The sequence below is a fragment of the Laccaria bicolor genome, genomic scaffold (genome assembly GCF_000143565.1).
Source record: "Laccaria bicolor S238N-H82 LACBIscaffold_4 genomic scaffold, whole genome shotgun sequence".
In the NCBI taxonomy this organism is placed as follows: domain Eukaryota; kingdom Fungi; phylum Basidiomycota; class Agaricomycetes; order Agaricales; family Hydnangiaceae; genus Laccaria; species Laccaria bicolor.
The window spans coordinates 2,355,067-2,379,594 of record NW_001889875.1 but is presented as its reverse complement, the minus strand read 5'-3'; the positions used below and the strand labels follow the sequence as shown (position 1 = coordinate 2,379,594).

Here is a 24,528-nt window from a genome sequence, read left to right as displayed (position 1 = left end):
TGCGAAACGAGACCTCGTTTCTTGAAAAAATACTCACGCGGTAAGTGAGGCGTTTGTTATCGGATCTATGTGCCCGTGCACAACACACACCCCATGAGCTGGTCTGAGCGTTGGAACCGTGATCGATGTGTTGTACCTTTATCAGAGACACATGCCTGCGTTATAGATAGCGAGTAGAGTTGGTTCGTTAGCGATCTTGTTATTCATAAAATGAGCCATTGCAGTTGGGGTGTCTCCCTGCTACCGATACGTGGGTCTCTGGGGCACTGGCGCCAAGAAGCGCTTTGTTTTGACGGCAGAATCAAGGTGCGATAATATTAAGCGGCTAGAATCCTCGTGTTGGTTTAGTGAGTTCACTGAGCTGGTCTGTGGAGAAACAAGCACGTGATGGGCAAAGAGCAATCAATGGCTCGAAGTTCGGAAGCTGACCCTGCAATTGCTTAGATTTAGGACCTCGCCAACGCCTCGTGTTGAAGGCTCTTGCTACTCTCTCGGGGTCTCTCCTCAGCACATAAAGCTGCTCGGAGTTCCACTGCAGGGTGAGGGTCTTCACTAAGGCTTGAACGTCTAAAATCGACAGGTATGTGATCACTCCTTCATCGCCCAAGCAGAGTTCGGCGGTGCTCACCTGCGTCGTTTCACTTGCAGCAAGTCGCCCTCCATCCTCGTGGTCACGCTGAGGACCACGCTTTAACGACCTTTAACGCCATCATATCCCACGATTTTCCCCCTTCCGCAGACGTTCACTTTGTTCACTATTCGCAATGTTCAAGTGGAGCAAGCGTGATACTGGCAGACCAACGACCCCGAAGATGGTCAGCGTATCGTTGCCAGATTCTCCTAGCCCCTGGGGATCGACTCCGATGCAGCCATCTATTTCTGAAAAGCCAGTGAAGAGCTCCTTTTTAAGAAGGCTCTCGACGGATAGGCAATCGATGACTCCTCAGCCGGTTAAAACTGTACGTGAATCGATTGCTGACGGGAGGGCTTCAAGATTAAGATCCTTCTCGCTGTCGAAGGGGTACGATTCTGATGGTATGTTTTCATGGATCAACACTCATTGCCTAGAGAATAATACTAATCGACATTACCTTACTTCCTCAGCACCTATCAAAGTGGAGAGGGCGCCGGATCGGGTACGTCCACTAAAACCGGGCGTAACTTTGGGTGGGTAATTTCAATCAATGAAATAAACGTCATCTGACAAATTCATCTCAGTCAAATCGAAGGCCTGGATGGAGGATCAGATGGAACGTGAGGAGGCTCAGCGAGCAGAAACACAGCGTGCAGGTATGATAACTCACTCACTTTTGTAAATCTTTCAACTCCGACATCGATTAGGTCCACCGCTGAAATCATGCTTGAAGAATGGATCCTCTCAACCCTCTTATCACTCGGGCGGTGACCAGCAAGCTTTTCGTACGTGGTCGGAATTTGCCCGCAACATCATCTAAACCCATCTGTTAGCATCATCATATGGAGATCGGTCGTCTTCCAGAAGACGGGAGTCCCCACCTGAGAGCGACTACGGCAAGCCTTCTATCTGAAGGGGACAGCACTTTGTTAACTCTTCGTGTCTTTAGATGCTTATCGGCCACATCGATCAAGGCAAAATAGCTTGTCAAACCAATACGCGCAGCAGACGCGCCGTCCATCTCGCTCCCCCTCCGAATCGCGTCATACACCCCAAACACCCTACACACCCACTTCGGGGACGTCGTCAAGATACATGAGGGCCTACATCAAAGAAGGTAGTATCCGTTGATTGAATTTCTCCGTGCCTTTGAGTATTGATCCTTCTTCACAGTGCCTTTAAAGGACGCAGCAGTAGCCCTCAGCTGGCCGCTAGCTTTTCGCTCTGAAAGTCTTGCTGCGAAGCATCCGCCCTTGTACTTTGATGCCGCGTTTGACCCCCGTGTCCCAAAATTTGCCATTAACGTGTATCGAGGCGGACACCCGACACCACTGGCGCACGAAGAGTATTCACTGCATGTTTCGCCCCACTGTTTTATGCCAGAAATGGTCATCGTGAACGACGTTTTGAAGCGCTGGCAGGTGGTCGTCCGTAACTCGCGTGGTGTTCGGTGTATCGACGTCTTCAACGCCGTTTACGAAACTTATTCTGAGCTGTTGACACCAAGGGAGCTGGCTCACATTGGTGAACGCTACATCCAGCGGTGCGAGCGATCTTTCCGACAGCGCTGCGCAGATAGCCCAGGACTCACAGAATACAACTTGAAACTTGGAATGCGTCGAATTGATTTGTTGCGAGGACGACGAACCTTCAAAGGGTTGACGCCTCTCCCCGGGCACGGCAATGTTTGGGAATTACACTTCGATATGGACAGATCGCAATTTCCCCCCAGCTTATTTTGACGACTTTTTCACGATTGCATTATCCGGATGTTAAAACTATGATATTTCGTAAGTTGTCCTTTGTCTCGACGGCGCGGACGTTAACTGATTCCGCTCACCATAGACCTGCCATCTAACACGATCCTTACACACTCGACATCTACTCCTCATGCTTTTTGTTTGGCCGGACCTCGCTATGTTTTATATGACCTCACCTCACTCGTTCGCATTGACTAGCAACAGCCTTATTCTGTAGTTGTTGGGCCTAGGTAATATTATTTCCTGTCCATCAGCGTTGTTTACCACCACCACACCCCATGAATATATATTCATTCACTAACCTTTCCTGAATGGCCTGGCTGAGGGGGAATATGTGGGCTGGCCAATAAATTCAATTGTACCTCGAGTCTCGCCCTTGATCCGTCATGGAACCATGCGCTGTGCTCGGCAAAGAAAAGAATACGGAAGCTCGCAAACTCGCGTTGGCAAGAGAATGTGATTTTGGGTAACGAAAATGCTGAGCCACTTGATGATCGAGGTAGATGCTGGAGACAGTTGTGCAAAGGGGACCCTGCAGAAAATAGCATCCACTATCAAATCGATTGGACATCTCTTGACATCCGTTGGTCCAAGAGGTTGTCTTCGGTCCGATATGGAACGGTTCACAAGTCAGAAATGGTGCGGCAGGGGATCCCGTTGCAAAAGCGAGGTGATGGTGGAGGTCGCATGACATAGGACGAAAGCCGCATGTCGAGACTGTCGGCTATTCCAAACCAATGTCATGACCAACGTTTTGGGGAGTTGATATTCATGAGGATGGATAAAATATGGGCCGCTGCTGATCTTGCACTCCCTTGAGTATGAGGGCATGGTACAAGCTGTTTTGGCCACGAAGATGTTGCATTTTTGCTCCAGAGTTTCAATCGCAACATTTTGAACCTCAAAAGGCCGATGCCAATGTTCAGTGTCAAGTTAATAGAATTCGAATCTCGGTGTAGCGAAGCCTTCTCGCCGCTCGGACTCTTTCTTTCAAGTAAGCCATGACGTCGCCGATGCAAAGAGAGGTTTTTCCGACTCCAAACCGTCCTTGGTCCAAGAAATTGAGTGAAAAATCATGGGAGGGGGGCCTAAAATTCGAGGAAGAGGTGCCAGCGGCCTGTGCCCTTGACCCATTGTGCACAGGATGTGAGTCATGACGCAGATAGGTGACTCGGGCATGCAAATCACGTGATCGCGACGCGACCTGCAGGAAGCACTTAGCACAAACACTCTTCTTCCTCAACCAAATTGGGGTCCCCACGAATTACCCTGATGGAATAGAACGAAAAAGGGAATTTTTTGTTGCAGAAGGACTCCCTCCCCAGGTTGTCTGATTGTCTTGGTAACTTCTCTCCCCTTCCCCCGGACTGCAAGCGCAAAAATACCAGGAAGTAAGTCGAGGTAACTCGTGACTTCTCTTCCTTTTGAACACTAAGAAATTTGAAACGAGAGGCCTACAATGGTATAGCTGATTGAGTGATGATATCACCCGGCACCGCTCTTAAAATTTGCGAAAATGGCTTTATGATTCAAATTTTCTATTTCTTAAATCTTTTTCTTTTGGGTCAAATTTAAGTCTATTGAGGTAAAGCCACCTCTTAAATCTTTACCCGGATACAACCCGGACATACAGGAGCAATAACGTCACGCTTTTTGAAGTTTGGAGCCTGAATACGCCGTGGATGTTCAACGTTCAGCGCTCAGCGCTGCAGCCTCAATTTCTGGTCCATCCCTTCCCCTCTATGCTACGCATATATAGAAGTACGTGGTGTGATTCACAAGCGAGATGAAATATATTTCAAGTCTGCCTAGAGCATCATACCATTTGTTAATTTCCTATGAAAAAGCATGAAGTAGAATCAAGGGTGCCAATGCCTCTGCACAAAAATGAGAGGTAGAGCAGCATACCACCCTTCATGATCTCGGACGTGTGGGACCACATACTATTTAAATTTATAAAAAGGCTTTATGGAGGGCAAGCCTGGCCCAACGTAACTTCAAAATTCATAACGTCTTCAGGTTTCGAGTACCTACTAATTTCACAGTATTTGGTTTCCCACAGCGGGCTTTTAACCCGCAGCAGGGGCCTGTGCATTGGGATCAACTAAGATCAACTACTCCAACGCAAAGTGCTAATTTGGTATTCATTGTGGCGACCAGCCTGAGGTTTCGCCTAACAAACGATTATCGGAATCCGTTCCGACCATCTTTGAGGTAAGGGTGAAAAGTGATCTGTTAGTGTCTAGATGGAACTCTTTAAGCGAAAGTGGCGCGAATATCTGTTTTGAAACAGTCGATTGCACAAAAACGCGCTCTTGAGAAGATGTATCTTGTGGCGACCGATTTATTTTCGTAGCGGTAGCGGACTGCCGGAAAGCAGCATGTTTTGTATTCTTGTAGCTTCCGTTGTCAGACAATGATGACCTTCTCCATAAAATATTTTTCTTCAGTTTTGTTAGAACGAGGTTGTAGTCACCGGAGTTTATTTGATCCCGCAATGATTTCTGATGCTTGAACTCATATCTTGAAGCTTCAACACAATCGTCATCAAAGCCGAAAACGCCGTGCCTTCTTCAAAGGTATCTTTGCGAACGCATCGAAATGCCTTCTCCGACGATCAACAGACGCCCACAGTGAGCTGTCTTATAACTTCGGACCGCAATTATACATCGGGAAATCTCCACATAGTCCGAAAAGTAATTTCCAAAGTGATATTTGTTTCAGTCATGATAAGTTATACTTCACCCCACGCAAAAGTAACTGCTGCATTCCCAATATTGTCAGGTTGCCTTGTACCTCCCTTTTTTCTGTTTCCTGATATACCTTCTGATGCTTGGAATTCCAAACTGCAACAAAAATTATTAGTGACCAATTTCTTTGAAGACTTTATACGAAAAAAGGGAAGTGCTAGAACACCTTGGGGCGGAGTATAACCATATCTCACCTGGACAACGGGATAAAGGACCAAGAGAGTCACACCGATAGCCCAACCCCATCTCACTTTGGTCGGCAAAGGTTCAGTGAATTGGCCTTGGCTCCATTTCGTAATAACCAGGAGTTCAGTTATAACTGTCGCGAGGAGGAGCCAGACATGTTGGCCCATTCTCACGGCGCGCCTTGAATATGAAAAAATAAGACTATTCAGACAGAGCGCTATTGTGAAGGGAACCGGCGTTACCTCGGGTCATTAATGTACTGGAAAAGCTCTCGGACGGCAGGCAAGGCACACAGAAAAACCCCCGCAAGGCGCATGATAACGATGGGATGGTCAGGTTCCATCCATAATAGGCTCTGCTCAAACAGATGAGATGCCAAATGATACCGGTGGCGGAAACAACATTCAAACCTTGAAGTAAAAAGGAGTGAGTTCTGCGGCAAGGAACATAGCCAACAGCATAATAACTGTCGAGTAGTGCAAAAAATCCGTAGCTGTTCCCCACTTGAACGCAGTAAAGTCATGAGGGGAGAATTGACTGAGGACGCGTTTGGCTTTGGACTTGATTCCACGCGTTTGACGAAAACCTCGCCATTCGTAAGGCTATACGACGTGGATTAGACCAGGTATAATGGGGGGGAGATGAGGCTGCACCTTGACTTCGAAATATTGGCACACTTTCATCCCTATGACGTCTCGTCGTTCAGAATTGATCTGTTGAGGTCGATTATACATACCTAAATAAGTTCCTAGCCAGTTGCAAACAAGCACGTCAAGAATCCACTTGAAAGTGTGTTAAGTAGGTTCCAAGTGCCATGTTGCACTGGATACGCACATGATCCCACCAGCACTGGAGGGGACCATGAGGTAAAGAGGGTAGATAGCAAATGTATCATACCTCCGCAAAATTCGGTAATTGATGCTGCAAGCTGTATTCTGCAAGCTCGAAAGCAATACTGAGGATCTAAAAAAGTTATCAGAGTACACGTCATGATCACAATCGTTGGACTGACCCAACAAAACCAGTAGTCCCGCAATATCATAGCCTTTCCAAACCAGCCCAGGGCATGAGCGAGACAGAAGATGTCAATTGCGTTCTGTGATTAGATCGTGTCATCAGGTCAGCGGATTGCGGCGGTGATACTAAACCGCACCCATAGATTTTTGGCGGTCAGTGCACAATCCTCCGCGTAGCTTTTTTCAGGGAGCGGGACCCCCAGATTCGAATCGATATATGTCATCATTGTGCGTGCAGTGCCAAGATCTTGGAAGAGGAGGAACACGAGCGCCAACTCATACAAAAGATTGATTCCTAATACTATTCGCCAGAACGCAGGATGGGGCCGAATAAAAGGTCCGTCACGGAACTGTATCATGGAAAACGTCAGGAAAGCAGCTATTGCTGCGTAGACCCCCCTGACCAGCAGATAAGATGCCTATGCATAAAATTAACAGACAAACATACACGCGTCTTTTGTCCTGACCCTCCTCCAAAACGTCTTGGGTTGTCGCGACATATGCAAGAATTAAGAGCCCACAGGCAAGGGAGGAGAGAGTTAACGGATTATAGAAGAACCTTCGAAGTACCAGATGAGCTCAAAGTCAGAGACGAGTGCATTGACTCACTCTACACTTGTGTCGTGTTTTTCCTGGAAGGGCGTTATTCGCGTGTAGGACTCGGTTCGGTCCGCCTACAGCCGATGACATGTATCAATTAAACATGGAGAAAAAAACGCCACCTACATCGTACCCTAAGCAAGTTCGTTGTGTTAAGACACTCAAAGTTCATTTCGTGTGCTGAATGGCGTTTTGTCACGTACATCTAACCGGAACCCCATTTAGCCCTGGTATTGGCTCAACCTCTTGCTGAGGTGACAAAATGGCGTCCGATTCTTCCCCTAGAGAGGTAAGAGACAGGTCCGGGTTGTCGTCGTGGGTGGAAGCCATGATGGCCGAGAACTTTGATGTTCTAAGCGTAGAGTGCTGTCTTGAGAGGTTCATTAAGATAACACACACAAATTCCATACGCACAAGTTGTGATAGAAGAGTCGTGAGCAATGACAGGCTTCGAACTCTAGAAAGGGTTGAAGAACAACGAGGAAAACGCGAGTATAGCAGTACTAACAGACGTCACTTCTGCTTGGCTCTATTTGTTTCATGGCCGCGTGACCCCACGTTCGTTCTGCGAACTTTTACCAAGTTTTAGTCCAACGTTCAACTTGCTTTAGATTTATTCACCTTAACAAGACTCAAGTGCGTTCACATTTTTTCACCTAAAACTAGCTATCTAGTTGTTGTGGCCTTAGCATCTTCAAAGTCTAACTCACACAGCGGCATCCCACATCTAGCACATATTACTATGTGCTGATTTACATTCAATCAATGTTGAATGACACAGAGATCAAACATCTTCCAACGACATCTCTCGGAATTCATCCGCTTTCAGGGGTATTCCTCGCTGCCTATCCTCGACTATAACCTCCGGTTGCTCTCCACGAGTCTCCACGCAGATAAACTTAGATTTGACCGAACAATAATCGCTCCGCGTACCGGTGTGATGGCTGCGAGAACGTCTACACACATACCATTTGATGGCATCATACATGAAACGGAAAGAGCCCAGTCGAGTCAATTCAGACGAAAGCCTAGGGAACCTCCGAGAACCGTTCTGAACACCGGTTACAAGTGCAAAAGGCGCATGGCTCTCAATCTTGTTCTCGTGATGTTCTGAACTTGACGGCCGTATCTCGCCTGACATCGTGCTTGTTCAAGAATAGAATCCCACATTCGCAAATCCTCCTACATTCCAACCCCAAATCTGTTATATCCATTCCTATGCTCAAGGCGCGCTGCAGGTATCTCGACCGAATGGCGGTCACGGAAGCGATCCCGTCAATTGGAGTCGCACTTTTCCTGCTAGGACCTGGACAAATGGTGCGTGCTCAACCCTCAAAATCGCATGCGAGCGCCCAATTCAACAACCCAAGATACGACCATCTACGATCCCTGATTCTATATGAAGATAATTACCACAATCGCACAGGCCTTGACACGCCGAAACCATTCTCTCTTGTGTTACGGACGGCACTTGTGCATAGTGCTCAGAATCGCTTCCCACAGGAGACGTGCTCTGACGTGGATAACTGATCTCAGCTCGATACCTCTCGGCGTCAACCGGCGCCAAAGATCGTCACAAGGCCTGATCAGGGGGTTCTTTAACCTTGACCTTTCCCATCAGCCAAGGACTTCTTCCATTGTTGATTGTGCTCTTTTAGTAAGTAAGTACCCACTGTTTAGCGCATAATTTTTCTAGACTTCACTGATTGTGGCACTCAGCTGGCGCTCGCATTTCAACATTCGCGTTTCGTCGGGACGTGACTCGGAGCGAGTGACATTGATAAGTCTCCCACTGTCAACTGGACAACACCCGACCCTTTATTGTGGTAACCGATTTTATCTCAGCCTGCAAGTAAACTTGTCACTTATTATCTGATGTCAGGACTGGCGAGCTCTCCGAGTTAGAAGGATCGAGATAAACTCACAGATGAACCGAAAGTTTGGAAGGTTTGGTATGGGAGGTTTGCACTGGATTTGTATGGCCCGCCTTCCGCGGATGATTGCGCAATAGTGAGGTTCGCATCGACAACTTCATTTCAGCTAACTCCTCAACAGTCGATACCTCCTGGCTCATTTTTCGTATACACACGCGGATGGCCAGTAGCTTTTTCCATTACGTGCAACGCCACATATCTGGAGTCTTCCTTCAATTTCAATTTCTCCAAAAGTTGGTGCGACACCTGTTCTGGGCTAAGTGTTTAAGCTGGATGCCTGCTAAATTCTCGCCTTCAGGTTCAATCTTCCGAGCGGTCTGCTTTTGGGAACTAGTCTCCCTCACAGTGTCACACGATCATCCACTCTCAGCGTTATAATTTCTTAGTCCGAACGTAATTTCATTGATAATCCCAGAATCCCAAAAAAAGTCCTATTTGGCCCAAAAAACGTCTATTTCTTTCATGTTTTTCTCTAATGTTTTTGGTACGTACGTCAAGCATTCAAGGGCATAAAACCCCATTACGGACGTAACACTTTACTTCATCATTGATCGCGCCTACGTTCGGGCTGTGAAGATGCCGAGATGCTCTGTCTATTGTAATTTGTTGGGCTTCTTGCACTCGGGCTTCTTGTCATCGGGGGAACCTACATGGAGATGTTGACGCTCAATGCCGACAGATACGTCCATTTTTGAACCAAGTTCTTGTCATTTTCACGAAGACCAAGATATCCATGTTGAGTGGTTCTTGGCAGAGGACGACCCTGACCGAGATCTTCAAAATGTTCGCGGACTTATTATAGACGCGGAGGTAGTTCCGCAAGTTCGGGACCTCCAGACAACTGGGACTTCAAGGCTGGTAGGTGTTTCCGATAGGGAAAGCTTGTTCACCAAAGTCCAGTTGATATCTACATGTTTCGTGGATAATAATCCGTCCATTGTCTGGTGCGAACCTGATCCTCAGGGCGATAAGCCCATTCTTGGGAAGATTGTGATCCAGAACATCGTCACACGAAGTTGAGGCAAACGAAGGCTTTTCTACCAATTTCTACCTCCCAGGAGACTCCATCCCAGGCATCCGCCAGGCGGAAGCATCTTCTAATCAACACCCGAATCGGGAGATGCTTCATCTGCCAACGCCGGCACCTACGATCTGGAAGCTGGATCTCTATTTGTTACTTAATGACCCCGGCTGCACTTAAGGGCAAGGACCAATTCCTTAAGCTTGTTCCTTTCCGCTCCTTACCATGATGTCCTCAGAGGTCTTCCAACCAATGCAACTCAAGGGAGAGATAATGGACCTCGAGTTCACTCTCGACACCGACCACAGGTTAGTACACTTTCGTGCGCTCGGGCGCCTTCAATTCAACTAGCCGAACTAATTAACCGTTGACCCCCCTCTACCCCCGAATTATAACCCAAAAATAGGAAAAGGAGGAGAAATCGCACTACGCAAAGTTGCCTCAATTGTCATACCTCCAAACGCAAGGTGCGCTCATTCCTATCCCAAAAAATAAGCAATAGTGCTCATTGTGCATACAGTGCGATCGCAAACGCCCTTGCCAGAGATGTATTCAGCTTGGCCTGGAAAGTCCACCTTTACCTCTACGTCTTCACCTTTCATTTATAGGAATCATGGTGGTTTTTAGACTGGTCTTTGTGTCTATGAGATCGATGACCCCGCTCTAAGGTGAGTCACTCTCGCATACTATCGACGAAAACGATGATGACACTGTGACAGGGACGATCCTTCCGTCGACGAAAATACCCGTCTGAGAAACCGAATCGCCGAATTGGAGTCTCTTGTTCGCGAGCTCAGAGGTATGATTTTCGTGACAGTTGCACAGTACTTCGGCTAATTAACGTCTAGGCAAACCACACCCCAGGTGGGCGGAAAGTAATTTTCGAGACGGAGATCCAAACGAAAAATGGCATTCTAGAGCCACAAAATGTGTTTCCCTTTCAAAACGAAATACCCAGCTTCCGGATGAGCTCTCAAGAAATGGTCGCGCACTACCCTCTCTTCTCAGCCCTATCAAAACAGAGCCATCTACTGACGTCAGTCCTCACCTCTATCGTTTTTCACCTTCCCCTGCACCGTCGATGCGATACCATCATACATTCCAGGCTCCTCGAAGCAATTCATCATCGTCATTTGAAAACGACCAGCGCCAATCGTACACATCATCAAATGGCACTGCAATCCCCTATCATCACCACCCTCCCGCCAACCCACAATATAACGGAACACATAATCCTGGGTCAGCGCCTTCGTCGTATTCAGAGGGCGGCGTCGGCAATTATTCACTGTCGGGCAGTGATGAAGGTCACAATTATGGAGAGAACTTTCCTGGGAATACAGCAACGCCCCAGGCCTTTTGTCCTTGCCGAACCAACCCAGCAACGGGTGTCGCGTATATCTCGCTCTCGCAACAGCTTCAAGATTGCTTAAACTCCTTGCGTCAATTTAGCCATCACCCACCGAATACCCCTTGTCTATTGTATCGCCGCATCGCCGAGCTGAACAGTCTTTTGCAGTGCGTTATAGTTTACTTACATCCCTGAAGCTGATTTGATTTTTATTTAATTAATAGAAGTAACAACAATTCCGACGCTAGTGCGCCATCATACGACAGCGGCACCCCTTCGGATGAACTTTTGACACCCTTGTCGGCTTCCAGTGGGCCAGGTTCATTCCATCCTACGGGGTCTCCCGATGTTTCGCCTCAAGAGTGGAACAACATGGCAACAGCTGGCTATAATCCTTATTTTCCTTTGCCTCCAGGAGACCATCACACCGTATATACCCACGTTATGAGTTGAACGCCCCGTCTTGACATATCTTGCTGTATCGCTGCTTTCTCATCTTGTTTTGTCGCTTTGATATTAGAGCATTGAGCCACATGCACACCTTTGTATGCCTAGGATGTATTTTATTGTGACAGTGTAATCCATGCGCACGTCTAAACGTTGATATTAAAGCGGAACCTCCGCTCGGTGGGCGGTTCTAGCTTGACCGCTTTTCCATCTACAAGTTTCCATACATCCCTCTCGATGAAAAGGACCACTCCATCTCTACGCACCAAAAGAACTGTCGATGAGCGCGTTCCGTAGAATGCTGGTTTCACATATTCGGTCGAGCCTTCAATCGTAATCGGAATAGCCGCGACGTGGACAGTATTTCGCAGTTGAGAGCGGTCTGTGATAGGTTCTGGCGAGCGCCATCTTTCGAAGAAACCTTGATGTGTCAAAAAATTCGCAACGATAGAAACGGACGTACTCACGCAAGGACTTCGAATAGATGGTCCGTGATGTTCGTCTCAGTCCATTCCTTTGTTGAAGAAGGACGCAGAATAGCGCCCAGGTCGTGACTGGCGTGATTTATTTTGGGCCAGTCGTTACCTCCGGCGCCATCAACGCCATTTGAGACACCCCCACAGGAACGCTCTTGCGTGGAGAGGAAGCGGGACGTGATTGTTCCACCCGAGCCATGATTTGTGACCAACAGAGAGTCATAACTTAATTTTCCGTCGGGTCGCAATGCAGGAGATAAAAGAAGTAAATTGAACCCAGCAAACACTGCGTTTGGCGAAACAATCTTTCCTACCTCGTCCTGCAAGGGATGGGCGGAATCCGACAAGAGAAAAGATGAGGTCAGCTCCCCCCTCGAAGAATCAAATTTCTTCGCAGGTTCGGTTATGTTCGTCCTTTAAAGTTATGAGCAATCATCGATCTGTCATGCCTCTGAATTAGTAGCCACGTAAACCTGCTTACAGTAGCGCAACCCTCCCAGCTCGGTTAATGCCTAACCAAGTTCCTCCAGCCTTTTCGTCCCGACCGGATAGGATGTTGCCTGGGCTCTCTGGATTGGGAGCATGATTCTCAAAGGAGTGAAAATGAGCTTCCTGTGTGGGTCTGTCTAAAAATTCATCCCGATTGCTGGCAAGGATACTACATGTGTTCCAATAATGGCTCATCGTCAGCCCGTCAGAGGTATATTTGTGGAGGGACGAGACCACGAGCAACAGATTGCTGGATCGCTTCAACACTCACAGCGAGTAATCTGGGTGCTCAAAGGTCCATACGCCTATGCACATTTTCAACCCAAATCAGGGCTAGACACGCCACCAACTAGAAAGTAGTAAGGATGAGATTCGGTGAGGTTATTCTACTCCGAGGGTAGGGTTAGACTGACCTCAAGAATTTAACGCAAAATCCGTGGGTTTACTGGCGTTATAATATCAAAGTCAGAAGGAATCAAACTCGTCATATAGAATGTAGGACTAACGCAGAGTAGTTAGATCTCTCGGGAAGTCCAAGAGCCTGCAGATGGGTTGAGAGTTTGCCCAATTTTACCAGGCACGAGAAGCAACGGTAGATCTATGAATTGAGGTTAGGTGATCCTGCTTGCGTACGTATACGTCTGTTACCGTGAAATCGATTTGAACTGACTTCAAGAAGGTTTGAACTTACAGGAGTCAAGGTAATTCCAATTTCTTGCAAACCTAAGAATTCCCACGCTGTTCACTGCTCTTCCTTCAGTCACCATTGACATACTTACAAGGTTTGATGAGAAAACCCGTTGTAGTTCTTGATAATGGCGCGTCCACTATCAAGGCGGGCATAGTCGATGAACATGTAGGACTGGCTCCGAGGTGTGCTCTCTTATTCTCTTTACTGTGACCGCTCGGACGTTACAATACCTACAGAATCATTTCAAACGCAGTTGTTCGCTCGAAAGGGGACAAAATGACATACTTTGGCCATGAAACCGAAAAATGCAAGGACTACTCATCGTTGCATTATCGGTTACCATTTGAGAAGGTTTCTATTTCTTCCCACACTTGTGAAGCTATAGTACCTCACAGAACAGAAGGGGTATCTTGTGGATTGGGATGCGCAAAAGGCAGTGTGGGACGGGATTTTCTCGGATGAAGTATTTGGGGTAGGAGAATACAGCTCTGAGAAAATGACTCACGCACGTTGACATTCTTTAAGAATAGGTGAACACATCAGAAGCATCTCTTTTGATAACAGAGCCCTACTTCAATCTACCAAATATCCAAGAGGTTTATGATCAATTCGTTTTTGAGGAATACGAGTTTGATTCTTATTATCGTTGCGCGCGTATGTTTCGTTAATGGCCTCCTCAACTATTTTTAATAAAGCGACAATTTCTGGACTAGCTGCATCTTTAATTCCATATGGAGATCTTTTCGCAAAACCGATGTCTCCCCAACCAGAATGCATCCTGGTTGTAGACTCTGGCTTCAGCTTCACGCATGTCGTACCGATTAGTAATGAGAAGGTAGTTTGGACGGCGGTCAGTCGGTGAGGATAGTTTCCCTGAGTTTTGCAATCCCTCTTACCCTGGATACCAAGGCTGGACGTCGGAGGTAAGTTGTTGACGAATCAATTGAAGGAACTCGTGTCATTTCGGCAATGGAACATGATGGACGAGACCTACATTATGAATCATGTCAAAGAGTCTTGTTGCTACGTATCCACCAACTTCAAAGAGGACTTGGAAGTATGTCGGTAAGAAGATTACGTTCTTTTGTGGGGTTATAGCTAAAGTGCCCAGCCAGAACAGACCTAAAACGAAATTCCATTGTCCAAGAATATATCCTTCCGGACCTCTCAACACATCGTAAAGGCCGTGTACGGCAACTCGACGACATTGTGACTGACACCGATCAGATTCTCGTCATGAATAATGAGAGATTCACAGTCCCCGAACTTGTTTTTCGCCCAGATGACATTGGTCAGTCCTTTCTTGATCTACTTCCGGCCGCGCTAATATTATTTCATCAGGACTTGATCAAGGCGGTCTTGCTGAAATGATAGTTTTTTCCATTTCAAAGCTACCCAGCGATCTTCAGGGAATGTTCTGGTCTAATATCGGCTTGATAGGAGGCAACACCAAATTCAAGGGTTTTCGTGAGAGATTGTGTGTTTTAACGAGGGTCATTTGGACACGAACCCCGAATTGACCATGAAAAAACAGGACATCCGAATTACAAACTCTGGCGCCCGTTGACTGCGAGGTCGTTATCTACGAAGCTGAAGAGTACGTGCACTGATAATTGAATTAACTAGACACCCCAAAAGCTGCGTACTCATTCCACCTACTCAGCCCCATCACAGAAGCATACCAAGCAGCATACAACTTTGCGAGCATGCCTACGTTCGCTCAGTATGTCGTCACGCGGGCAGAGTATGCTGAAAGTGGAAGCAATGCTTCTCGAAGGAAGTTTCGTGACTGGAAAACTCAAGAACCTGAGAAAGAGAAGCCCAAAGATAACTCGAAGCTGAAAGGGAAACAACGGGATGACGATCGTATCCAACCTTCTGGCAAGTTGACAAGAACTAGAAGCAAAAGACGGTGAATTTCGAATTCCGCCGTGTATGAAGTTTGCAAACGTGTATGGTCTGAACCTTTACACGATCCTGTATTGTTGTCTGCCCTAGGCAATCCAATTTCTTTGGAGATCAAGCTGTCCATCTTACAACTCAGGTGACCGACGCACTCGCAACGCCTCCGCCATCCACATGAGAGGCTACAGATGTTATCTTTCAGGAGCTATCGCCCGCGGCGCAGGGTCCATATCGGACAACGAGCAAGGACTACCAAATAATGATAATGATTCACCTGGCACCTGGAACATGAACACGAGTTTAAACGCGATAACGCCAGAAAGGAAAGTCAGAATCCAACCTTGGGATGCTAACCAAGCCTGATTGGTTAAGAAGAGCTTCAGCATCCCATTGTATCAGTGCGGTATTCAACAGAATTGATGTGCCCTCGTACTACCATCGAGTAACAATACACCTTGCGGGTTCGCTTACACCTCTGCGCTCGAGAAGAAGCCCCGCATCATTCAGCCCTCACGCCCAAAGCTATCGAGGTCCCGATTCTATCCGCGACGAAGCAACAGGCCCCGCCTGCCACGTTCTACTTACCCCAGGTCAATGACTTTCCAAATATGCTTGTGGGTTTTGGCGCTGGGCCCTTCATTTACCATTTTTTAATATGGAAATCGACTGTCAACTGGATAAAGCTGTTGTTACCCATGCCAAGGTAGGTTTACTTGGTATTAACGCTGTTCCCGGGCCCATGGTTATGGAAGGGAACAACATTTTGAAGGTTAGTGTGAGAAGTAATTGGTGCCTGAGATTGTCGAGATGCCACGCTTCGTAAGAAGTACTTATCTAGCGTCCAGGTTTAGATTTTGAGGCGCATGTGCTTGAGCAATGAGCGATAAGCGCCGTGCGTACAACCATGAAGCTTGAGGAGCGTTAGTTGAAATCAAACAACATCTATTTGGCACCAATGACAGAGGTAGGTATAGAGGTAGAGGCTGTTCATATCGCAAACCCTCAAACTCAAGACCAATCGCGATCGATAACAGAATAACTAAGCGCTATCATAATGCGTTTTGTATAGTTGAAATCCTTGAGAAATTGTCATTGAAGAGTACATAAATGCAAAAAAAGAAAAAACTAAGATCATAAGAGGGGTCGTGAATGAGAATTCAATTTATGAAAGAAATCCTCAGCCTCTACGCCTGAGGAGCTGATTGCTGCTCGGCTATTCGCATGACCTCCATAAGTAGAGTCTGTTGTTCAATGTCAAGAGCAGTGGTAGCAGCCTGGTAACCTGCAGCATTCTGCATCTGGAAGGCTAGAGAAAAGCGTGTGTGAGTGGGTGTGTCTTGCTAAAGAATGAACGACCACATACTCGTCAAGGCTTGTTTGAAAGAGACATAAGGATCGACGTTGTCCAGCGGAGTGAGATATCCAAGGTCCTCCTCAAGATCATCATCGTCATCCGAATCATCCTCATCGTCGTCAACTGCTTGGCCAGTCCCCGTGCGAAGACGTTCTCCCTGGTGTAAAACGGTCAGAGCCCAAGATCGATTTTGAAACGCACAAACACATACTTCACGTGCGAGCATCTCCAGGTAGACCGAGTCCTGATCCCAAATATCATCTATGGGAAGGTGTTCAAGATACGACCGACATAAGAAAGATCCAACAAGGCGCACCTTCATCATCAGTCAAGTTGAGGACCTTCTCGTCAATAATATCGTCATCATCAGACTCTTCCTGAGCAGCGAGCTCAATGGCTTTACGATCTGTTCAAAAAGAAAAAGAAAAACGTAAGAAAAAAAGGGATACAAAACTTATGAAATGAAAGCAACACGAACGTTCAACAGCCTTGGGCAAATCTTTAAACACCTTCAAAATACCACCAACAATCCCATGCCATCCATCGCGGAGCGTATCAGGAACCGAAGCAGGCGGCAGCTCCAAAAGGGCACACATCGCCAAGATGCTCAGTTTCTTATCGTGCACACGCGGGAGACGATTTTCCCCATTGACAACGACGAACCACTTGTCAAAGAAGACGCGAGCCGAGCCCGGGTGAGAGCTCTCCATGAGGTGAAGAGCGGCAGTGGGGTTGTAAAGGACCGCGTTGATAAGAACTTCGAGGTTGGCTAGGCGGAGAGAACCTGTATGAGCCTTGTCCGCTAGGCCGAGCGCAGTGTTGATGATGATTTGCAGGTACTACATACAAGAGTTTCGCCGAGTCAGCCATATAACGGGATGAAAGGAGATGGAAACTCACGTCATCAACGCTCCCGCGCAAATTGAGAAGTATCGACTCGGCGAGCTGGGATCCATTCACTCTATCGTTCTCTCCGAGCTGTTCAGCGTTGACGGAAGTCGTGTAAATGTCGACAAGCATCTGCCTATAGTCCGGACGGGCTTTTATAACCTCACTTCCAAAGGAAACGAAGTTGTCGAGGGAAGGCAGCATTTCTAGCCAAGAGTCAGTCCAAACCTAGGGCGAAGTTGTGGAGCCAACGTACCTTCAAGGAAATCCACAGCTTCGCTCTTGAACAACTTGTAAGTGAGTTCAAAGACGGGCCACATCGATGGCGAAATGGTGCGAAGTTTATAGGTCAGGTTATCAACCAACTCATAAACGTTATCGAACAGGTCTATTCATTGCATCTCCGTGAGTTTGCGGAAAAGAATCGAAATAAGGGGTACTAACCAAGCAAGGTGTGTTCGAGGGTGAACACAATGATGGGAATAATCACTTCTTGGACTTGAGCCAGGATCTCGGGTGAGCCTTCAATAGAGGACACAATCTATCATTCATATAGCATTCAGAAAAGACACTCAGTGTGCGAAGGCAATATCGCTTACCGTCGAAAGAGTCTTCGCAACTCCCATAGCCGCAAACGTCTTGTCATCATCTGCGTCAGACATGATAGTCTCCAGATCAACATTCTCATTCTCTTCTTGCGCAGCCGTCTCTCTCGCCAACCGGATGTACGAATCGCACTATAACACACACAAAAAAAAAAAAAAAGGGGAATCAACACCATTCCTCACCGAAAAAGATAATGTAACTTACCAAACGTGCAGCGAGCTGAGCAGCCACGGGCAACAGCTGAGTCTGGAATTGGTCAACCATAGCTTCCATGCAATGATTGAGGATATCCAAATCGGTCTCATCGGACAATTTGAGTAGATCTAATGATGAAGAATCAGGCGGCAGCTTCAGAAAGAGACATATACCGATGCGTACCTTGAATAACTTTGCCAACTTGAGGCGCCACAGCAGTTCTCACTACAGAAAAGAAAACATAAGAAAGGGTCAACGGGTGATACGAGAAACACACCATCTTCATGCAAGATAACCAACTCAGTCAATGCGAGCGCCGCTTGAACTCTGACCGGCAACTCAGGATCGTCCAAAGCAGCAGCAACGGCTCTAAAGTGGTTGTTCAAGTTCTACAACAATCAAAACCATGAGCCACCCCAAGAACCAAAACGAAAAAAAAAAAAGAAAAGCCTTACCTCAGGCGTAGACCAATGGAACCCATTCTTCGTAACGGTGCCAACGACTTCTAAAGCCTACAAATGGTAATGAGCAAAAAAGAGAACGGATAAGCCACCCAGAGAAAGGCTTACGATAGCTCTAAGATACGGCTCGGGGCTCGAAAGTTCAGGCGTAACAAACTGAAGCATGAATTGCTCCATGTTGCCCTTCACGTCCGGGTGACGCATGATGTACGGGCCCAACGCAGCGATCATGTTCAACGCTCCAAATTTCTGAGATGCCGCTGAATTTCTGAAAGACAAGTTATTTAGTTTCGTGAAGCCAAAGGAGGAGAAGCAAAAGACTCACGATCGCAGAATGGTATTAATGAACCCAAGGATAGGCATGAACGTCGCTTTCGTTCGACTCGCAATGAGTGAGAATAAAAAGGTAGTAGCTGCTGATACGGGAGTAGCGTAGACTTCGTATTCGTCTAATCGAAAGAGAAAAAAAAGAAAAACGTCATCTTCCAAATTCCAAACACACACATATATGAGAGTGATACGTACCAACTGAGACGCGGATATAATCCACAGGATCGTTCTCCCAAAGCTCCTTCTTCGTATCATTGAAACAAAGTTGAGCAAACACAAACGTCGAAACCAAGTTTTCGAAATGGGGTTTGAGAAGGGTCCATGTCGATTTGGGTTTCACGCTAACATTTGCCTGACGTCAGAAGCGACCTTCAGAGAGGAGGATACATACCATTCATTGAAAAACGTAAAAATCTGATACTGAGACTTCTTGGAAAGCCATGCCTGGTTCGACACATAAAGCTCCACCTGGCGAAGATAGATGTTCAGAATCTCCGGAGCGAACATCGTAACAAAATGTTCCGCGAACGCCCCATATTCCTCCTTCATCGTGCTAGGAAGTTGAGATGGGTTTCCGAAGCTGTCAAAGTCACGCTTAAACAACCCACGACCAAAAAACCGAAACGTGAACATACCGATGGAACAAACGCCCCAGGGTACTATACGCCCACTTCTTAGCCTTCCACCACTCGCTGTTCTCGCGCTCCTCTTCATCTTCCGGTATGGCCTCTACAGGTATCTGGAGGTTCACAACGGTGAAGAGAAGTTGACCCCACGGAACGAGACTCTCAGGGCTCTGTTGGTGTTGGCTGAGGTTAACGACGATGCTGGTCTTGTACGTCTTGAGAATGAGATGCAACATCGTCGGGATCTCTTGTGCGGTGCTTGGAGGGGTTTGGATCATCTGAGAAGCAATGCCGACGAGGGTGGGGAAGATATCCGTCACGATTTGTGTCAACGCTTCACTCTTTTGTCGGAACCTGCGAGACAGTGTGCCTCAACAAACATTAACGTTGACACGAAAGAACAAACCTAAACGCTCGAACCGCCTCGAGAGCAGCATTACATCCTGCATGAACCTGGTTGATATCGGTGCTGCTGAGCAAATGCTTGATATCTCCAAGCAAGCTAGGCCAATTATGCGGGAAATCATGTGCGACGATAGACTTGAAGGCAGTGGCCAGCTGGAGTGTGATGCTCCTGGAAGGCGAAGCAGCGAGGAGGGGGAGGATATTTATCTTTAGCGCGTCGCGATCGGACTGGGCGATGAGAACTTGATCTGGGCGTCTGCTCGTTTCGATTGAATAGGCGTTGCGAACGCGATTTTTGAGCCAGACGGCGCAGGCTTGACGTGTCGCGCTGTGTGGAGAGTGTTTGGGATGGGTTGAAGGATGAGATGACGCGCAGAAAACACGTACATGTCGATGTTGGTGGCTGCGATGATTTGGAGGAGGGCGGCGATCATGCCCTCTTCATTGCCAATCTAAAGCCGTGGTAAGCCACTGTGTGATTGATATGACCCCCAACCCAAAAGCAACTGACCTTGCGAATCTGAAGCTCAGCAGCCTTGCGTACATTGGGGTCGGGGTTAAAGGTGGTGGCAAAGAGATTTGATAAAGTTTGGAGGTCCATCTGGGCAAGGGTAAAGCGTCAAAAACAAAAGTAGGGTCCTTGACAAGAAGAAAATGGGGTTGCTTCGAATGATGAAGGTTACTGACCTCGCTGGGGACAGGGTATATAGGCAAATCGATGGCTCAGAGTGGCAAGGGCAAGGGTGAAAAGGCAAAGAGACAAAAAAGTTGGAAAAAGTAATTTTTCGTTCACGTGCCTTCGCGTTTGATACGCGCGACTTGCCCGAAATTGACAGCTCTTTATCGAACAAGGCTGATACAAGAACGAAATTAAAACGGCGAGGAGTGTCGTAATTTCAAAGTTCATGCATGATTGAACGGTAAGGAAATTCATAGTCTTTATCTCAGCGTGAAAGACCCGTCTATCGACTGAATATTCAAAGATGAGTGCTATCACAATGAAGTTTCAACCAGTCCTTCAAGAGAATTCCGCCGAGGCTTCATATCTTTATCTAGAGAGTCACGTCAAGCGCCGCCACGTTTAAAATGTGTGTTCGTTGTGTGTACAATTCGCATTATCGAGAAGCACATCATGAAATCAGATAACAGCGCCTGGCAAATGTCAAAAATTGTAGATCGTCGTAGAGATTTTCTGGTAAATTTCCAGAGATGTCGTGAAGCCAACGTGAAGCTTGAAGTTGTGGCACTGGGAAACGCGGTGTGTGGATGGTTGTTTACATCTGCTAACGACGTCACACAAGACCAAATCCTCTCCTCGATGAGCAAGCCCAAGGTTCGAGCAGTTCAAGGCGCACAGACTGGCGTATACAAGCCAGAGGCTATAAAGGTATCTCACATTCTATTCTATTTAATTTATATACCAACTACATTCTCAGGACATCGCTGATTCTTTCCCAATAACAATCCCTGACGCCGTAGCCTCAGCACTAGCAAGCGATGTCGAGTACCGAATACACCAAGTCATCGAGGTATTTTCCCCCTATCTTCCCATTCCCCACATTAACTCTATACATTCCAGGAAGCAGCCCGCTTCATGCGTCACGGCCGACGCACAACGATGTCCACATCCGACATCGACCAAGCCTTCCGCGTCCTCAACATCGAGCCTCTCTACGGACACACACCCCACAACCCACACACCTTCCGCCGCGCCCTCCCCTTCCCCCAAGTCCCCGCAGCAGGCCCAGTCTACTTCGTCGAAGACGAAGAAATCGATTTCGACCGCGTCCTCAAGGAGGAAAAAATAGCACTGCCGAAAGGGGTCAGTTGGACGGCGCATTGGCTTGCGGTGGAGGGCGTGCAGCCGCTTATACCCGAGAACCCACCCGCGATACCGAGAGAGACTGTGGATGCTGATGGAACAAAGGGGGAGAGCCTGACCAAGTTGAATGGGACGGGGTTGTTGCCTACACCGACGACGGCTCCGCAGCAGGGCGCCAAGGCGGCTCCTGGGCAGCAGCAGCAGCTCGTGAAGCAGGTGTTGTCGCGCGAACTCCAGCTCTACTACGCCCGCCTCACTTCGTCGCTCCTCCCTCCGTCTTTGGATCTCACGAAACGGACGGCAGCGCTGGCCAGTCTGCGGCACGATGCGGGGTTACAGGCACTGTTACCTTACCTCGTGAGGTGGGTTGGAGAAGGCGTCGTCGGCACTTTAAAAGAAGGCTCGCAAAGCGAGACTGACGGGCGCGTCTTGGAAGTTCTATTAGACGTGACAAGCGCATTGATAGAGAACAACACCCTCTTCATCGAACCATACGTGAGTTCCCTTTTCCTACCCGTCTAACACCAACCAACCAACCAACAGCTACACCAAATCTTCCCCCCAACCCTCTCCATCCTCCTGCACTCCTCCCTCCCCCTCAGCCACGCAACCCTCCTCAGAACCTCCGCCTCCCAAACCCTCTCCCGCCTCCTAACCCAACACTCAACAACCTACCCCTCCCTCTCCCCCCGCATAATGAAAACCCTCCTCCTCGCACTCATCTCCCCGGGGAAAAGCAAAGGAACAAGGGAAGGCGCCATCCGTGGGCTCCTTGGCGTCGGGAAAGAAGCGGTGCGGAAGGGGTTGGTGGAAGGTGGTGGTGCGAAAGTCGTTGGTGCTGAATGTCAGGGGAATAATAGCGAGAGCGGGGCGCTTGTGGGTTCGGTTATGGATGCGTTGAGGGTGTTGCAGCCGCTTTCGGATATGTCGGATTCGTTGGACTTGGATGGGACGAATGAGGCGGATGTGGGTGTTATGGAGAAACTTACCGAGGTGCTGGGACCTTTCTTTGCGAAACGGGTTGCTGGGGATGCTGCGTGGGCACGGGAGATTGTGGGTATCACCAAGGCGTCGTGATTGTCCTCCACGTTGTAACTTGTATCAATAGTGTTTTTTTTTTTTGCTAATAATTACATTCTACGGCATCATCATGATCATCTAAAGCATTGCTTTTTTTCTCTCTACCACACTTCACTCCATATCGCATATAAAACGTACAACCCAAGCGTCCCAGCCACTACGCGCGTTATGAGAAGCGAGAGATGGTTCGTCGTCCACGTGTTGAACGTTGCTGTTGCTGCTTCTACGGAAGCAAACAGCTTTTCTCTGCTCTCCATGAAATGTTCGTGTAGGGAGTCGTATTGGTCCTCCACCGCGCCTACGTTCGTGGTTAGATGTGGCTGAGAGAAATGAAATTACTAGTCGCACCAGGAAGTAACCCATGCGAAACGAAACTAAGGTTAAACAGCAACAAAACCCCAATCTCGTATATCAGTAAAAGCGGGAGGAGCACGATGATGGGACCGAAGAATATGGAGAGGCTGATTAGGTATATGGAGTGTGGGTGCGCGTGTACTGTTCAACTTCAGAACGCAAGAGGGAGGGGAAGGAGGAAGGGAAGGGGACGAACGGAAATCACAAGCTGCGTAAAATGCTTTTACGGTCCATTCTGTTGGTTGTTCGAATATTCGGCCTTCGAGATGGAAGTAAGTTTATGAGGAGCAGCGAAGAGAAAGGAAACGCATGACGTACTCAATGTCGGCAGTATAACCACGATCCAACTCCATATCGTACTCAACACGCTAAATATCACATCTCCCGGCTCTAGGCCCATTCATCAGCTACCATCTTCGTTCGAGAAAGCAACGACGTACCGCTACCCCCTTGAACGAAAAAGTTTGAATTCAATTTCAATCCAGTGGTGAATAGACGGTCTGGTGGGATGTACATGATAACGAAAGCGTTTGTTCGAAGCAACGTTGAGCTTGCTCGGTGCTGTGAACTGCGAAGGTGACGTTTGCCACGGGGCGGAACACGATGATGATTTGACCCCGCGTCGACAGCGTGTACCGAATTTCAAAAAAAAAGTATCGCGATCGAAAGTGATGCGTCACGAGATTTGATCCGCCGGTTCTCTCTAATGCCCTCGTCTAGCTCAGTCTTTCTCAAGTCTTTCTGCAACTGACTTGGTTCGAGGAAACGAGCTTTCTTTTCTTTTTGCACTACTTTTGTTGAAACCCGTGATTGGCTGTTGCCTAACAAAATGGGCTCGGAGAACACGACACTAACTGTGGTGTTTTGACTGAGTTGACTACTACATAGTTGACTCTGGCGTCTTAACTGTGGTGTGAGTGTCTTGTCTCTGGTGTCTCAACTCTGGTGTCTTCCAATGTAGAAGGTTCTGGAAAAGGCCACGTACACGGCGGAGCTTTTGAATTCCCAAATTACTTTCACTCTACCTTGACTCTACCCAATAAAACCTGTCTCTGGACTCGAGTCTGGCTATTTGGGCTCTATTCCGCACTCCCGGTTCCACATACCCAGATGGAGTCTTTTTGACGCGCTCCAAATCTCACGCTCGCGA

The 24,528-nt window shown here is 47.7% G+C and overlaps 7 protein-coding genes across 7 annotated transcripts; 4 read left to right on the top strand and 3 right to left on the bottom strand.

Annotated features, from left to right (window-relative positions):
• The first annotated feature begins 1,807 nt into the window (after positions 1-1,807).
• LACBIDRAFT_292999 (uncharacterized protein) lies at positions 1,808-2,693 on the top strand. Its single transcript, XM_001877192.1, has 2 exons — positions 1,808-2,424; positions 2,480-2,693. The coding sequence occupies exon 1, from the start codon at positions 2,011-2,013 to the stop codon at positions 2,374-2,376; it is 366 nt and encodes a 121-aa protein (XP_001877227.1). The 5' UTR covers positions 1,808-2,010; the 3' UTR covers positions 2,377-2,424; positions 2,480-2,693.
• Positions 2,694-5,174: 2,481 nt separating this feature from the next.
• LACBIDRAFT_312044 (uncharacterized protein) lies at positions 5,175-7,276 on the bottom strand (the record flags this gene model as incomplete). Its single annotated transcript, XM_001876759.1, has 13 exons — positions 5,175-5,240; positions 5,339-5,510; positions 5,573-5,685; positions 5,741-5,932; positions 5,984-6,112; positions 6,165-6,179; positions 6,228-6,293; positions 6,343-6,426; positions 6,484-6,745; positions 6,795-6,905; positions 6,956-7,020; positions 7,073-7,080; positions 7,150-7,276. 13 exons carry the CDS (start codon positions 7,274-7,276, stop codon positions 5,175-5,177), a joined length of 1,410 nt encoding a protein of 469 aa, XP_001876794.1.
• A 2,850-nt stretch (positions 7,277-10,126) lies between these two features.
• LACBIDRAFT_312043 (uncharacterized protein) lies at positions 10,127-11,702 on the top strand (the record flags this gene model as incomplete). The annotated part of the gene is made up of 6 exons (XM_001877191.1): positions 10,127-10,209; positions 10,308-10,368; positions 10,529-10,569; positions 10,621-10,700; positions 10,750-11,416; positions 11,474-11,702. The coding sequence occupies 6 exons, from the start codon at positions 10,127-10,129 to the stop codon at positions 11,700-11,702; spliced, it is 1,161 nt and encodes a 386-aa protein (XP_001877226.1).
• A 140-nt stretch (positions 11,703-11,842) lies between these two features.
• LACBIDRAFT_312042 (uncharacterized protein) lies at positions 11,843-12,856 on the bottom strand (the record flags this gene model as incomplete). The annotated part of the gene is made up of 3 exons (XM_001876758.1): positions 11,843-12,104; positions 12,164-12,586; positions 12,654-12,856. 3 exons carry the CDS (start codon positions 12,854-12,856, stop codon positions 11,843-11,845), a joined length of 888 nt encoding a protein of 295 aa, XP_001876793.1.
• Positions 12,857-13,429: 573 nt separating this feature from the next.
• Positions 13,430-15,373, top strand: ARP16203 (actin-related protein Arp6). Its single transcript, XM_001877190.1, has 10 exons — positions 13,430-13,534; positions 13,589-13,703; positions 13,756-13,824; positions 13,883-14,006; positions 14,066-14,210; positions 14,262-14,417; positions 14,468-14,643; positions 14,694-14,829; positions 14,887-14,949; positions 15,016-15,373. Exons 1-10 carry the CDS (start codon positions 13,449-13,451, stop codon positions 15,266-15,268), a joined length of 1,323 nt encoding a protein of 440 aa, XP_001877225.1. The 5' UTR covers positions 13,430-13,448; the 3' UTR covers positions 15,269-15,373.
• A 947-nt stretch (positions 15,374-16,320) lies between these two features.
• LACBIDRAFT_183170 (uncharacterized protein) lies at positions 16,321-20,723 on the bottom strand (the record flags this gene model as incomplete). Its single annotated transcript, XM_001876757.1, has 21 exons — positions 16,321-16,563; positions 16,621-16,768; positions 16,823-16,872; positions 16,928-17,017; positions 17,090-17,450; positions 17,512-17,705; positions 17,756-17,887; positions 17,944-18,040; positions 18,099-18,236; positions 18,310-18,428; positions 18,484-18,525; positions 18,578-18,689; positions 18,756-18,812; positions 18,870-19,029; positions 19,087-19,210; positions 19,287-19,432; positions 19,483-19,671; positions 19,727-20,071; positions 20,124-20,450; positions 20,510-20,574; positions 20,634-20,723. 21 exons carry the CDS (start codon positions 20,721-20,723, stop codon positions 16,442-16,444), a joined length of 3,108 nt encoding a protein of 1,035 aa, XP_001876792.1. The 3' UTR covers positions 16,321-16,441.
• A 531-nt stretch (positions 20,724-21,254) lies between these two features.
• Positions 21,255-23,579, top strand: LACBIDRAFT_292995 (uncharacterized protein; the record flags this gene model as incomplete). The annotated part of the gene is made up of 5 exons (XM_001877189.1): positions 21,255-21,317; positions 21,559-21,651; positions 21,702-22,439; positions 22,488-23,324; positions 23,375-23,579. The coding sequence occupies 4 exons, from the start codon at positions 21,255-21,257 to the stop codon at positions 23,019-23,021; spliced, it is 1,428 nt and encodes a 475-aa protein (XP_001877224.1). The 3' UTR covers positions 23,022-23,324; positions 23,375-23,579.
• Positions 23,580-24,528: the final 949 nt, after the last annotated feature.

Coding starts and splice junctions, on each gene's coding strand:
- LACBIDRAFT_292999 (XM_001877192.1), top strand. CDS start 2,011: ATGCCAGAAATGGTCATCGTGAACGACGTTTTGAAGCGCTGGCAGGTG.
- ARP16203 (XM_001877190.1), top strand. CDS start 13,449: ATGAGAAAACCCGTTGTAGTTCTTGATAATGGCGCGTCCACTATCAAG. Junction 14,007..14,065: donor TTCTTATTATCGTTGCGCGC/GTATGTTTCGTT, acceptor TTTCTGGACTAG/CTGCATCTTTAATTCCATAT. Junction 14,950..15,015: donor GTTATCTACGAAGCTGAAGA/GTACGTGCACTG, acceptor CCACCTACTCAG/CCCCATCACAGAAGCATACC.